Source organism: Amphiura filiformis, chromosome 11 (genome assembly GCF_039555335.1).
Source record: "Amphiura filiformis chromosome 11, Afil_fr2py, whole genome shotgun sequence".
NCBI classification, from domain to species: Eukaryota; Metazoa; Echinodermata; class Ophiuroidea; order Amphilepidida; family Amphiuridae; genus Amphiura; species Amphiura filiformis.
This window is the reverse complement of record NC_092638.1, coordinates 30,729,048-30,743,009: the sequence shown is the minus strand read 5'-3', so window position 1 is coordinate 30,743,009 and position 13,962 is coordinate 30,729,048. Positions and strand designations below refer to the sequence as shown.

General features: G+C 38.1%; 1 protein-coding gene across 1 annotated transcript in view; it reads left to right on the top strand.

The window, feature by feature from the left end:
* Positions 1-1,289: 1,289 nt before the first annotated feature.
* Positions 1,290-13,962, top strand: part of LOC140164715 (uncharacterized) — a 158,665-nt gene continuing 145,992 nt past the window's right edge. The window contains exon 1 of the mRNA XM_072188070.1: positions 1,290-1,613. Within this exon, the coding sequence (XP_072044171.1) occupies positions 1,541-1,613 (73 nt within the window). The 5' untranslated portion in view covers positions 1,290-1,540. The remainder of the gene's footprint in view (positions 1,614-13,962) is intronic.

The following is a 13,962-nucleotide window of genomic DNA, read 5'->3' as shown; positions in this document are numbered from 1 at the left end:
ACAGATGTCCAGATATTGAAATTCGAAGATTTGACCCCAGCTGACCTTTGACCTGATCCATGCAAAATATTCCAAAATGTTACTCTTCTCATCAAGTTTATTGTCACTGAGTTTGATAAAAAAAATTCGGGAAAAAAAAAATTCGGGAAAAAAAAAAATTCGGAAAAAAAAAAATTTCGGAAAAAAAAAATTTGAAAAAAAAAAATTTCGGAAAAAAAAAAAATTAGGAAAAAAAAATTTTCGGAAAAAAAAAAAATTTCAAAAAAAAAAAAATTCGGAAAAAACAAATTTCAAAAAAAAAATTTCGAAAAAAAAAATTCGGAAAAAAAAAATTTCGGAAAAAAAAAAAATTCGGGAAAAAAAAAAATTTCGGAAAAAAAATTTCACAAAAAAAAAATTTTCGGAAAAAAAATTTCAAAAAAATTTTGGAAAAAAAAAAAAATTCGGAAAAAAAAGAACAAAAAAAAAAATTTCGGAAAAAAAAGAACAAAAAATTTCTATTTCCCTTCATTCTCTTCAAAAAAAATCCCAATTTCCCTTAATTCTCTTCAATTTCCCTTAACTTCCCTCAATTTCCCCTCATTTTCCCAAATTTCGGGACTAAACTCTTTTCCAGTATGGGGCGGTATAGGCCCTCCCCTCACCAAGTATCATAGCCATGCGACAAACAATGTAGACGTAACAGCATTTTTTAGCGTTTGTTACTAACGGACTAACGGACGGACGGACGGACTAACAGACGGAGAGACATGGTGACTTATTAATAGAGCTGCTACCCGCAGCTAACACCCGCAGCTAAAAACAATGATTCAAAAAGGCCAAACCATATCTTCACAAGTCAAATAATTCTTACATAGCATCAAGTCAGGGTTTCACAGTGGTTTGTTGCCAGCGGAAGAACCCGAACGATAAACCCCCCAGCTAGGTAAAAAACATGTGCAATTTCACTTTGTTGCCAGCGGAAGAAAACGGGAAGATTACAGTGGTTTGTTGCCAGCGGAAGAACCCGAACGATTACAATACCTAGCTGGGGGGTGTAAACCCCCCCAGCTAGGTAATGAATGACTTGTCGAAATCCTCATACAAGTTGGCAAAAGTCCCAGGCAAAGCTTATTGACACCGTTGTTATTATAATTCAGTCCCGGAATTCAGTGTCCAGTCCTGCAGTTCTGGGAATGAGGTTAGCGCGACCTCTTGCTTGATCAAATATTTAAATACATTTATCCATATTTGGAATGTAGAGTCCGCCCTCTTTCCTTATGAAGAAAATTGATCAATCAATTATTATGATGTACACCGGTGAACTTGTGATGTATTTTACCTCATCATTTTCATGATCATGAACACATAAACACTACAACTCAATGTGGATCCGTATCGACGGTAAACAAACTGTTTTTGTCAAAGAACCCCTCGTGTAGAGACTTTTCTGTGCAAAGAGACGACATTTTCGGACGGTGTCAGTGACGAAAAGCGAAGGGGGAAACGGTGTTGAATTTCTCCCCATTCATTCGGCGAGCACGCAAGTCAGTGGTGAATTATGGAACAGGAAAAAGGCTCATCTCTCACGTTAGGGGAAGGGGCATATTCAAGCGAAGTGACATGTTTATCAGGTAAGTGGCAATGCTCAATTGTGGGGGAAAATTCTAAACTAACCTGTACAGTACATAATTCTAAGCAAATATATTGGAAATCATCATGTGAAATATAGTTTTAAAACCTGCCTTGAAAACTGGGTCACATTTCTTTGTCCGTGCGTCAGGGCGATATCGCATGTCGGGTCCTCCCTGCTCAAATAGCGAAAATAAAACCCCGATCCCTGTTGTGATTGAGAGTTCGTTTTACGTATTCTTCGTGTTTTATCAGACTAGATGACGAGACGTGGGCGAGTAAAATGTGAAAATGGCAGTATGTCTGATGGAATTGATTTAGGAAGGGGGAAAATAAAAGGGAAGATGAGCAGTGAGGAACCCCGTGAGGGGGCAACACCCAGGGTTTTTACTCAGTCGTCCACCCGATGGGGCGTGTTGGTTTATTTACCTAGTGTCGGTGTCAGGACGTTTCGCCCCACACCAGTACATACCACTACCAGTTCGCCCCAATACACGTACATACCATGACAAGTTCGCCCCAATACACGTACATACCACGACAAGTTCGCCCCAATTGACTCACTGTGTAAACTGTAAAGTCAAGTGCCGTGAATGCAGTGCATGCGGTCACACGGCCAATCAATACAACTTCCCTTATTGTTTGCATTTATATTCATGTATTATGGTATAATCAATACAACCTATTCATCATAATAATAATTATGATAGTAAAAATTAGAGTAGGGCCTATTATTATTATTTTCATATGATAACAATAAAAAATAACTATTATTATTATTAATAGTACTAGCATATATTTTAATCATATCTTAATTATTATTATATTATTGAATCACTTTACATTGTGTTGTTTATTATGTTTATTTACTGTATATCTTTGTAAACAAATTTGACTATGAATGTTATGCCATTAAAAATGTATCTATGTATTTTATGAATTTGTCATGTTTTTACAATCCATTGTTCGTAACTAATACAATTTGTATTTTCAGTATGCAGTGCTGTTATAAAATTGTTACCAAAAAGTTGAGTATTTGTAACAATTTGGCTGGTGCTGTAAACATGTTTTGCTATGAATTTGTTTAGAAACCCGTGTGATTCAGCCCCGAGATTCAGCTGAGCTGACTATGTTTATGTAATGAAAACATTTTATCTTTGATCAGTCATGTACTTTTCCATCCATATGGGGTTTTCTTACTTATGTTTTCAGCCTGTAAAGCATTTTTGCATGGTTATTATTAATGGTTATTTTGTTTTAATGTAAAAATAGTGGTTTCAGGTACGTGGTGAGGAAGTTGCATCATGTTTAATGTAATCTATTTTAAATCTTATAGGCAGTGGTGGTGCCAGTGTCGGAATGCGGGTGTGGAAATTCCCCCAGTGCCCCCCCCCCAGTAAAAAACCCAAAGTTTCCACTTATTGCAGCAATTTTGCTCGAAATTTGTTGATTTTGCCCACGATCTCCATGTTTGTCGACCAAAATAGCCAGTGGGGGTTCTTTTTATTTTAATACCTTGTTAAGTGGGCACGGATTTCATCAAATTGTCCAAAATTTTCCAATGCAGCACAAACAGGTGATGACAATCTTACGCAGCTTTTGGGGAACTTTACGTAACATTAAAAAAATGTTGTAAAATTTCAGGCGTTTTGGGAAAATTTTGGCAACTTCCCCTGTGACATGTGGCCTTAGATGGTCGTATCAGATGATGGTAGGGTCTTTAGGTGACAAATGCTCCCAGTCAGTATAGTTCTTCCCCTGAAGTACTTCCTTCTTTCATGAATTTCTTGGTGACAATTGACAAGCTCAACTGAAGTCTTTGTGTCCTTCCCCTACATTCTTATTAAGTTTCTCTCATTCTTTTTTTCTAGCTCCTCTCCAATATTAAATTATTTAGTGTGCCGAAATCTGAGGACAAGCTTTTTCTTCATTTTTTTAAACTTAAAAATGTGAAAAAGTGCCGATATGCAATGTTTAAACATGTCCAAGCTTACATTGGAGTCGGCCAAATTCATTATGTTTGTAAGATATTGGCTATTAAAACAGTAGTGTGTAGGGGAAGGTGGGGCATAACGGACCCCCGGGGCAAAACGGACCCATGGGGAAAATAGGCCTTGGCAATTTATACTGCCGTCTATGCAAATTATATTGAGGAACACAAGTATGGTCACGCAGATTTACAACAAAAATTTGATCTGAAACAATCTACTGACATCCGAGCAAGATCGAGTCAAAAATTACAACCTGTCTGACGTAAAGATATGTAGATGTTTAATGCGCTGAAATTTTACTTCATTAATATCGGATTCCCAAATAATTGTGTATATTGTAAACACTAAGGTACTAGCTTTGAGCTGTATGTACTGCATGGCCTATATGCTACAATGTATTATGCATGCAACCTATTTCTAAAAAATCGGGTATGGGGCAAAACGGAACCCCTAGTGTGGGGCATAACGGAACAGGGTTCCGTGTTGCTCGGGCGCTTTTGCCCCACAGATGGGTTCCGCTTTTGCCCCAATTGGACATAATACGCCTTCACTCAAGGAAATTTAGGCGTTATCTAGGGGCCTACTCGAGCATGGTAAACACTTCGCTGAAACATAGGCATATTAAACTAGGCCTAGGCCTACAGATAGAATAAATGATTAAAAGTTAACTTACTCCACAGAGATGGGTAGGCCTACTTAATATTTCTTTCTAATCAAATATTGGTCATACATATTATAGGCCTACTAGGTCTATAAGAAGTTAACCACTCACTCCACGAGATGGTAGGCCCACTTAATATTGTAACTGATAGGCCTACATATAACCCGGCCTACGGCCTACCAATGGAACTACTGATATAAGTTTACACACAGGGTGCCGCTTTTGCCCCATAGGGGGTTCCGCTTTGCCCGATAGTGGGGCAAAACGGATTTATTTTTTTTGAAAATATTTCTTCATTTTTATAAAAAATTGTAAGATTCAAGTTATATTGGTTAATGGTATATTAAAGGTAAACATGGTAAATACAAACTTCAACTGAACATATACTTTTTACAGTCATATTACTTATGGTGACGTCATAGAGCATCCTCGAAGTTAAGTGTTCCGTTATGCAAACACAAAACACGGCCAGTAATTCTCGGGGTCTTAATCGAATTGAGAGCATACTACTTGACCCGGGGACTTGTCAAGCAATCGATCATGCTTCACGGTGTGCAAGGCACGCAGCAAGGGGCCCGGGACTTGTCAGGCAAGGTACGCCGTCGGTGTGTTCTGGCACCGCTTTGCGTGCTTTGTCAGGGTACCGTTGATTGAACACATATCACACCCGGCGTTTTCGTGGAGGTGACAGCCAATATCCGCCGCTAATACCCGGTGCAACAGCACAAGGGAGCGAAAGTCAGTGCACACTGCACTGCACAACACAGAACGCACAAAATATCTCAAAGCTGCTGCTTGCGTTTGTTTTGCTAGCTGTGAGCATTTGTCTTTGAAAAATTTGCCAAATATTTTTTTTCAGTCCTTTTAATAGTTTCATTGGTGAAATGTCAAAGACGATCTTCTCTGATTTAATATGTTTATAGGACTGCTAGTTTTGAACATCTCAAACTTTTGAGTCGGTAAAATAAAAATACACGAATTTAAGAGTTTTTATTTATTGATTTATTTTTTTATATAATTATTACATAGACATACTGGCGATAAGTAATTTACATGTTTAACACTACTAATTATATACAAAGTATGAAGTTAACATAAGTTGTAAAATAAGATAAATCCTTTGTTCGTGAAAACATAACTATTATTTAAAATAAAGTTAAATGATTTAATATTTTATAAAAAAAATACATAATCAAGGCCTAAATTTCAGACATACACATGTATTAAATTAATTAGGCCTATTGTTAATGAAAATATAAGCTAATATAGTGTGACATCAAAAATGTATTTTGCAATACGGATGTAATCATGCATTATGGTTTTGTTACTTAATACCAATCTTCAGCCCGTCAGCAATCAGCATACCATTTGCTTATACATAATAATACACGGCGGGCTTCAAGTAATTGATCAGGAAACACATTACCCCAATACCCGCGGTATAAAGTGCACAGGAGTGTAGGCTAATTGCACGTGTGTGTATATTGAATGGGCGTGTAACGGAAGTGAAGAGGTATACTGGTGGCCTGTTTCCCGCACAGCATGAGATTTCCGTGGTAGAAAATTAGCGAGAAAAGCACTAAAAAGCGAGTTTCACGGCGAGAAATTGCGTATTCTATTTGAGCCTACAATGATCTCCGTGATGAAACTATATGGTAAACTATAATTGACCGTATTGATTGGCATTGGTCGCACGCACACTACGGCAACGTTACACAGTGAGTCAATTGGGGCGAACTGGTCGTGGTATGTATTGTGTATTGGGCGAACCTTTTTGGGGCGAATGTGTTTCGGGGTGAGACGTCTCGCATTCCTAGTGTCACATAGCAAACGTAGGCCTATTGTGTAATAGTAATACACTGCAATTGCACAGCCATATTCATTTGCATGTAATAATGAATGTTCACTTGAAATGTTCCATCCGTTCAGCCATAGTTCACAATATTCCTGTGTCCTTGTACAATGCAAATTCACATTGCAAAATAGACAATCACTTGACATGGGTCAGTAGATAAGTAGAGGAAAGGTCCCCTACTGTTTGTCTAGAAATAGCATGTAATACGTGCATACATGTAGCAGGAGTTTCCCCTCATTCAGATTGAAATCTCTTCCTTTCAGATTGGTTTTGGGTTTCCTTTCTACTCGCATCTTTCTGGGTTTGACCCTTCCATATCCTTCCTGATACCATAATACCATTGAGTTATCATTACTGCTGGTATCAAATCGAGACTAACTGGCCCCGGTCCCCAGTATATTGTAACCACTAAACTTGACAATAACTTGTGATCATATAACATGACCATGTTAAAAATGTTTAATTCAAAAGTATTATTTGCCTTAGAATGAACATAGTTTTTTGGTGTAAAAAACCCAAAAACATACCCCTTACAAATATCCCGTAGTTTTCGCAGTGAGTTTCAGTGAACGTCTCCCCAAGTATAAAACTAACTAATTATTATACCAGAAATGACTTTCGGAAGTCAAAAGTCGCACTTTGTCCTATTTTTTTATCAAAAATTCTCCAAAATAAGATACAGTGGGCATGGAATAAGAAAATTTGATACCCCTTTGGAGACGAGGTGAATTTGTAATCCCCTACTAGAAGAGACTTTTGGAATATGATATTATCACTTGTTGGCCTTGATTCCCTTCTTTGTCTTTGCCCAGTGGCCTTGAAAATGAGTGGCCCAAAAATTAAAATTTGAGGCCTGTTCTCTGTAGCTGTGTAGGTAAAAATTTTTTTTTTAAAAGGTCTACTTTTTTATACCAGTCTTGGCAGTATGATTTTTCCAGGGGGTACTATGAGGCAAATAAAAATTGGGATGAGGAACTCTCTCCTGAAACTGGGTGCGCCAAATGAAACATTTTCTTCTCAAATTGGCCCAATTTTGGCACAGTTATTCCCCTAATTGACTAATTGATTGTAATACAGCATTACAAATTTTTGTGAGACAAAAAATAATTTTCACTGGGCCAAAATTGAGACATACGGCCTCTGAGTAAACACTGGTGAGGAAGGGAGAACACAATCTGAAAAGTTTTCTTACAATTATTGCACTTTTTTTGCCCAGAATAGTGGCATTTCTGTGATTTTTTGTTTGCTGACTAGGGGCAACCAGGGGAGAGATAAAGCCCTAGTTTGGAGAGGAAAATGCCCCACCCTTGTTTGATATATCTTGCTGCATCACATTCTTTGCATTTACTTTGCTCAGCATTGTCGATCATCTTCTGCCAGTCCAGCAAGGTATTTAGGGTCCTGCCTATCAGCTGATAAATGTCAGATCTTAAACAATGGATTTCCCTCCCTCAGCCTTCCCTCCCTTCATTCCTCCCTCCCACGCTCACTTCGTCCCTCCTTCCTCCTCTACTTCGCTCTCTCCCATGTTCCCTCCTTCCTTCTCTCCCTTGTTCCCTCCTCCCTTCCTTCCTTCCCTTCATCACTCCCTCCCCTCACCTCCTCCTTACCTTGCTCCCTCCCTCCAGCCCTCCTTCCACCCCTCCCCCAGCCCTTAATGTAACTATGCGCTGAAAAGAATGAAATGTTATTTTCTTCCCACTTCCAGTTGAAGTGATATTGTTGAAAACAGTGTCCGAATTAAGAAAATAAAAGGGGTTGTCCCACGGACAACCAGGTTGTACTTTCTGGTTGTCCACCAAAGTTTTTGGTTGTCCGTAAGCTGCCACAATCTGAAACAACTACATGTGACCAATAAAGTGGAGTGAATGTGGTCAATTTATGAACAATACTCTTAATTAACTATTCATCAGTTGTGTCAGGATTGAGCAAACTAACATGCTGAAAAGTGACTTTTGGCTGTAGATCTGCGGACAACTAGAGCATAATTTTCAGTTGTCCGGTGCATGTTTTGGATAACCAAAATTTCGAACACTGGTTGAAAAGCATCTGAGAAATATGTAGTAACATTTTACCCCCTCCCTACCACCCCCGGCCCCCAATGAAACTGTGGTGTGTTCATAAGACTTCACCAATCTTTTTGGTTGGTTCGCCAAGGTTGATACACAATATTGATATTAAATAAAAGTTGGCAACAAACCAAAGGTGAAATATGAAAAGGTGCTTATTTTATTTTGACCTTCACTGATGTCCTATCTCTATGATCACTATTGATCATTGGGTTAGCCTTGCTTTTAGGTATTTGATGAATTCATGCTTGGTCAAATGGGGTAAAGGAATTTTAAAGCTGGAAACTAGGCCAAGTTTGTTCACACAAATTAAAGTTCATCTTTGCAAAGATTTTGATGAATATATTGAAAAGAAAAAAGTGACTAACCAATCTAAATTGACCTGTGGTCAGTTGGAAAATTAAAAGAAAAATAATTGAAAAGAAAAAAAAAAAATGATAAATTCAATGCCCTGTGGCAATACTGGTCATTTCCCCAAATTCTTGCAATACAATTATTTTTTCTGAACAAGGGAAAACGGTGTACTGTATTGCCTCCTGCCATATGTGTGCCATTTTACCCTCCTGTATAGGCCTATATTATGTATTCTTGGGCAAGATTAGAAAGGGGGTTAGGAGCAATTTTAGAATAGGATTGATGAAGAATGGGCAAGTACATTAGAAAGAGGCAGTGGCATGGGGGCAGGGCAAAGAAAATTCAGGGAGGGGGGAAAAATCAACAAATTTTGCGTAAAATTGCTGCAAAATTTGGGGTTCTTACAATTGGTGCCGCCACTGGAGTGGAGAGGTGTTACATAGTACATCAGAGTCAGGAGCAATGGGAAGTTGTAGTCACAAAATACATTGTCCTTTTCCATACATGTTCCACCTGTTGTTGTCCAGTGACCATGGGCATCAATGGGGGGTGGGGGGGGGGGCAGGGGGACGTGTCCTCCACTTGTGGGCAAAATGACCCATTTTAGGTTCTTTTTAGCCGCTTTTTGACAATTCAGGTTGATTATCCCTCCCCCCCACATTTCAAAACCTATGTAGACAAAAAGCAAACAAAGTAACTTCATAAATATGTAAAAAAAGGGGGGAAATTCAGCCAAATACTATAATTGTGATCTATTGCGTGGTGGTTGGTGGATCTGAGTGCAGTCATTTGGAACTTGTGAATTGTATCTTTCAATCAGTCAATCATGGCAAACACCCCAATTTTAGCTACTGAATGATGTTTGCATCATTTTGCCATCCCTCAGGCTTAGAAAATTGTGACAATAGACCCCATCTCTAAATCAGCCTCATGAAAATTGCACCCAAAGAGCTCCAAAGTTACACCAAATTGTCCTGAAAATGTACACCAAACATGCTGGGGCTACTGCACATCAACCCTGTATATCCTCCTCTTTCGAGTACCCTTCTGGTTTCGAACATTTACAAATTAAACGCTAATTTAGTGTAAGGCCTAGGTTTAAAATGTGATTACAAAATGCAATGTTTTGCATTTCCAACAAATTTCCAACAAAGAACAAATTGCATCAAATAAATAGCTTTGTTACTATTTTAGTGGCAATTTGAAGCCTCAAGGACTGTTTATTGTTATATTGCCCCTTCCTGGTAGCATTCCAGTGGTGATATATGGATCAATAAGTGTCAATTAGTCAGGTGCAGTTAGCAGAGGTCATGTGTTATGTGTAGCTACAGTTAAAGGTGTCAATATTTTGTCAACAGTTATTATCAGGTGTGAAAGATGTTTATTTCTTGGGAAGTATAGGCCTAAAGCTTCTCTTTCAAACTGTTTAGGCTGATGAAAGTCAATTTTGAGTTTCCCATCACCTCAAAGTGCCCTCACTTAATTTTGTGACCCCTTATTTGAATTCATTATTGTGGTTTTCAAAAAATATTAACAAAGATTTATTGCAAAAGCAAAGAATAATATCCATTCAATTTTAGTGGAAAAATCAAAACATATATTTAGCTACCAACCTTGCAATTGCAGCCTATTTTTAGTAGGCCTATACAATTACATTTTAAATCTCAATTGGGCTAAACAGCCATCTTTAAGGTTAGCAACTATTGTAAACTGTTGCGATTTGGTAGTTCACAACATCTTGCGAATGGTAGTGAGCTTTGGCAAAAATTGTATTGATCATTTCATAGCGAGTGTGTAGAAGAATTCAAATATCACAGATATACTTTTGTAGGTCTTGTGATTCTTGAGTTATGTTATAAAGAGGGCTGGAACAACAACACTTTTGTAAAACGTACATAACTCATTAACAACAATAAATTAAGCAAGTTTTCAAAGTGTATGATTTGTAGAATGAACTTTTGCAAAACATCAAAGTGTTTTCAATAATATATTGATTTAGATATTGAAAATCAATATTTTGGCTGCTTCGACCAACAATAACGCGTCTACCCTTAAGTGAGTGAGCGGTAAATAACAATGCGTTTTACACAATTTGCATTTTGGTCATATAAAAAGTCACAAAAATAATAAATAATGAAATAGTTTACCTCACTTGTTTTCAGAAATTAATTGTAATAGGAAACTCAAGATTGATTGTCAATAGGAGAAGTGCAAAATCTATGAAGGTCCACTTTTTGCCAGTTTCTTTAATACCGTATTAAAAATGTCCAAAAGATGAGGAAAATTGACAAAAGGTGCAAAAAGGTGCAAAAAAAGTGCAACTGCACTTTTCACTTGGCATAGGTCCACAAAGTCCTGCACCCCTAAAATGAATCCCGGGTGATCGTCCTGGTTTTGGACAAAACAATTTTCACCCAAAAAGGGGCTATTGTACCAGACTTCAGGTTGAACTAGAAAGGCACTTGCTACCACATATCCCTGTTGTATTGTTTTGTTCTGACAATGAGCAAGTTGATTCAACTTCAAGAGCAGTTAGTAGGATGATGCATCCTTTTGACTACATTGTACCAGTTTATACAGGAAGGTTATGGAATATAGGCCTACAAAATATGGAAAATAAAGATATACCAGCAGTAGGACCCCTAATTAACAAATTTGCCCTTTAAAACATACAGAATTTCTGGCTCCAAACAGATAAATGACTTTGACTAAAATGTACTTGTACCACAAAATCATATTGTTAAAATTAACATTCTTTCCCCTTGAATTCTCTTTATCATTACTCATAAAAATGGGCTGTTCCAGATGAATTCCATCCACCCTGTACTGTAATGTATGGAAGACATGACCTTAATTAGTCTCCTACACAGCCAGGTTGCGTCGGTCTGACACTCGTCGATCCTGTATGTTCATGATAGCCACATACAGTCTGGCCTGAGACTAGACCTTAATCTCTCACACAGGACGTGTGAATTTCAAAATGGGGCTACCTGAGAATGGATGATTCCAATTTAAAATCCACAACCACTGTGTGGGAGATTAAGGTCATGTCTTCCACAGGGGGTGTATGGATTTCAGATGGAATTGGCCAATGTTAGCCTTGACTTGAACTGCTTAGCCAGCCATGTTATAGCAACCAATGTGTTGATTAAGTTCAGGGGTAAATATTGTAGTCAAATTATGATTGCCACTGTTATGGTTTTATTATGACCCTGAAAAGAGAAGGGGTCATGGTCATGTAGGTAATGCCTGCTACTGGGTATGAAGAATGGTGTAGCTGTAATTACATGCATGTATGTTTCATTTATCATTTTTCATGCCAACTTTCGTTTCTGATATTAAATATCTTTATTCGAGAAAGACCACAAATAGAAATTCATGTTAGTGAATGTTGGCATACATGTAGAGCAGCCTATTTGTTTCATTTTGGGATTTGACTCCCCCAAATCAAAATGACTGGTGGTATTGAAACATAGATAAATGTTAATTTAATAAAAATATTTTAAAATTATTCATTGTAGGCTTCAGAAGATTTCCAGTATTTGTTATCCGGTTCTGACATGACACTCTGTGTATCTGAGGGTAGTCATGCTCATCGGAAATTTTGTGAAATTAGGGGGTATTTTTAGATAACGAAACCCGATTTGCGAAACACAATAAAAAGGGGTCATTTCCATACCACTTGTTCACAAAACTGAAAAAGGGCGAAACACAATAAAAAGGAGTTATTAGAACTGGAATAATTAGCATGAAATATTTCATTTCATCAATAGGCAAATTATGATGGTTCTATGATTCCATTGATATGGGAGTATGGGGGTGAACTGGGGGTAGGACACACAAAATGATTGAAATTCCAAAACAGCCATATTGTTGTGTAGGAAAGTTTTCACAGAGTTTTAATTTTGTGATTTTAATGTCTGCGAAGTGATTTCTTGTCCACGTCCCGGGTCCACGTACAAATGACAGCCATGCATAGAGGGCCACAGAGTGCAAAGGTCTGTGACTGTGTTCGAGGGTCAAATAGATCTTGTTTTGATGTTTACTGTTTAATGTACATGAGCTGCACAAGGGCCAACTGAACATCGTTCTGTGGGCCTAGGATAATTCCAGCTCTGATCTGCAGATGGACGAATAGCTTTCAATTCAAATCTTGCATTGTGAATCGCTACAAACAAAATACAGCATGCCACCATGCATCATCAGTGGATCAGAAAAGGTATGTTTTCATTGATAATCATGGGAGGAAAATTCTGCCCATTATATTTGAATCCAAATTATGTATTTAATATGGGGCAGGGGCAGTGGCGGTGGAAGCATTAAAATTTAGGTGGGGGGGGGGAGGTCGTAGGATATAAGCATTTTGTGTTCCGGTTTACTAATGCTTTTTTGTGTGGGAAAAATCCTAGGGGGTGGGGGGTCAAGTGCTAACCACCTGTGTCCGACCACCTCTGATATGGACCCTTAATGGCATATTACCACATATCCAAATTTGTAACCCTTAATGGCGTAACACATGCAAAAACATACCCTAAATGGCGTAAACTCGGAAATTAGCTAATTTGATACCCTAAATGGCATAAACTGGAATTTGATACCCCACTGTCTTTTTGGTGTTGCAGTTGTTGAAAAAGTACCTCCTTTTCAAAAAGACGTAGATGACGCCGTGTGGTGAAAAACATACCCTTTTCGACACTTTTCTTGGACCCGGGTGTGTCAAGTGGTGAGTGACCCCCGGGGTGGGGGGGAATTTAAATTTAAAGACTATTTTAGCCCCAAGTGATGGTGTGTTTTGGTTTTTGATGTGCTAATGCAAAGCATTTTGCAGTTTTGCCCCATTTGGGCCTTAAGACATTTTTTTCATGCCAAGAAGATGCACAGGGCAATTATTGCTTTGTTTTTTCTTCTATACAGGATATGTAGGGAGGGGGTTATCCCTCTTGCAAAAATTTAGAGGGGATCCCACTTTAAAGCTTATTGGCATGGGTAGCACAATCCTTAATGTCTTTTGGGGGTTTGGGAAGGGTCCACACTCACAGCTTACGACATAAAAGTTAAATTTTTGGGGTCTAAAATGGTAAAATCTTTAAAAAGATGCATGTTAGCATCTACCCCTGGTCATGCTGGTGTAGGGTACCCCTGTTTGAGTGCTTGTAGGTGGTGGGGTGTGTGGGTTGGGCAATGGGAAGGGAGTGTAGTGGGTGAGTAGGCCTATGTGATTCCATAAGTTCCTTTCTTATGTTGTGTTCCTGGTTATTTGTCTCTAACTCCATGCATGCTATGTTTTAACACAATTTGTAAAAGACATGTTCATTATCAAATGTTTTTATACTCAGATGAAATTTATGCCCATTTTATGTGGGTGTACGTAATTTGTTAGTTGCTCCTGTCATCGATGTGTTACCTTGTCGTTTTCAAGCA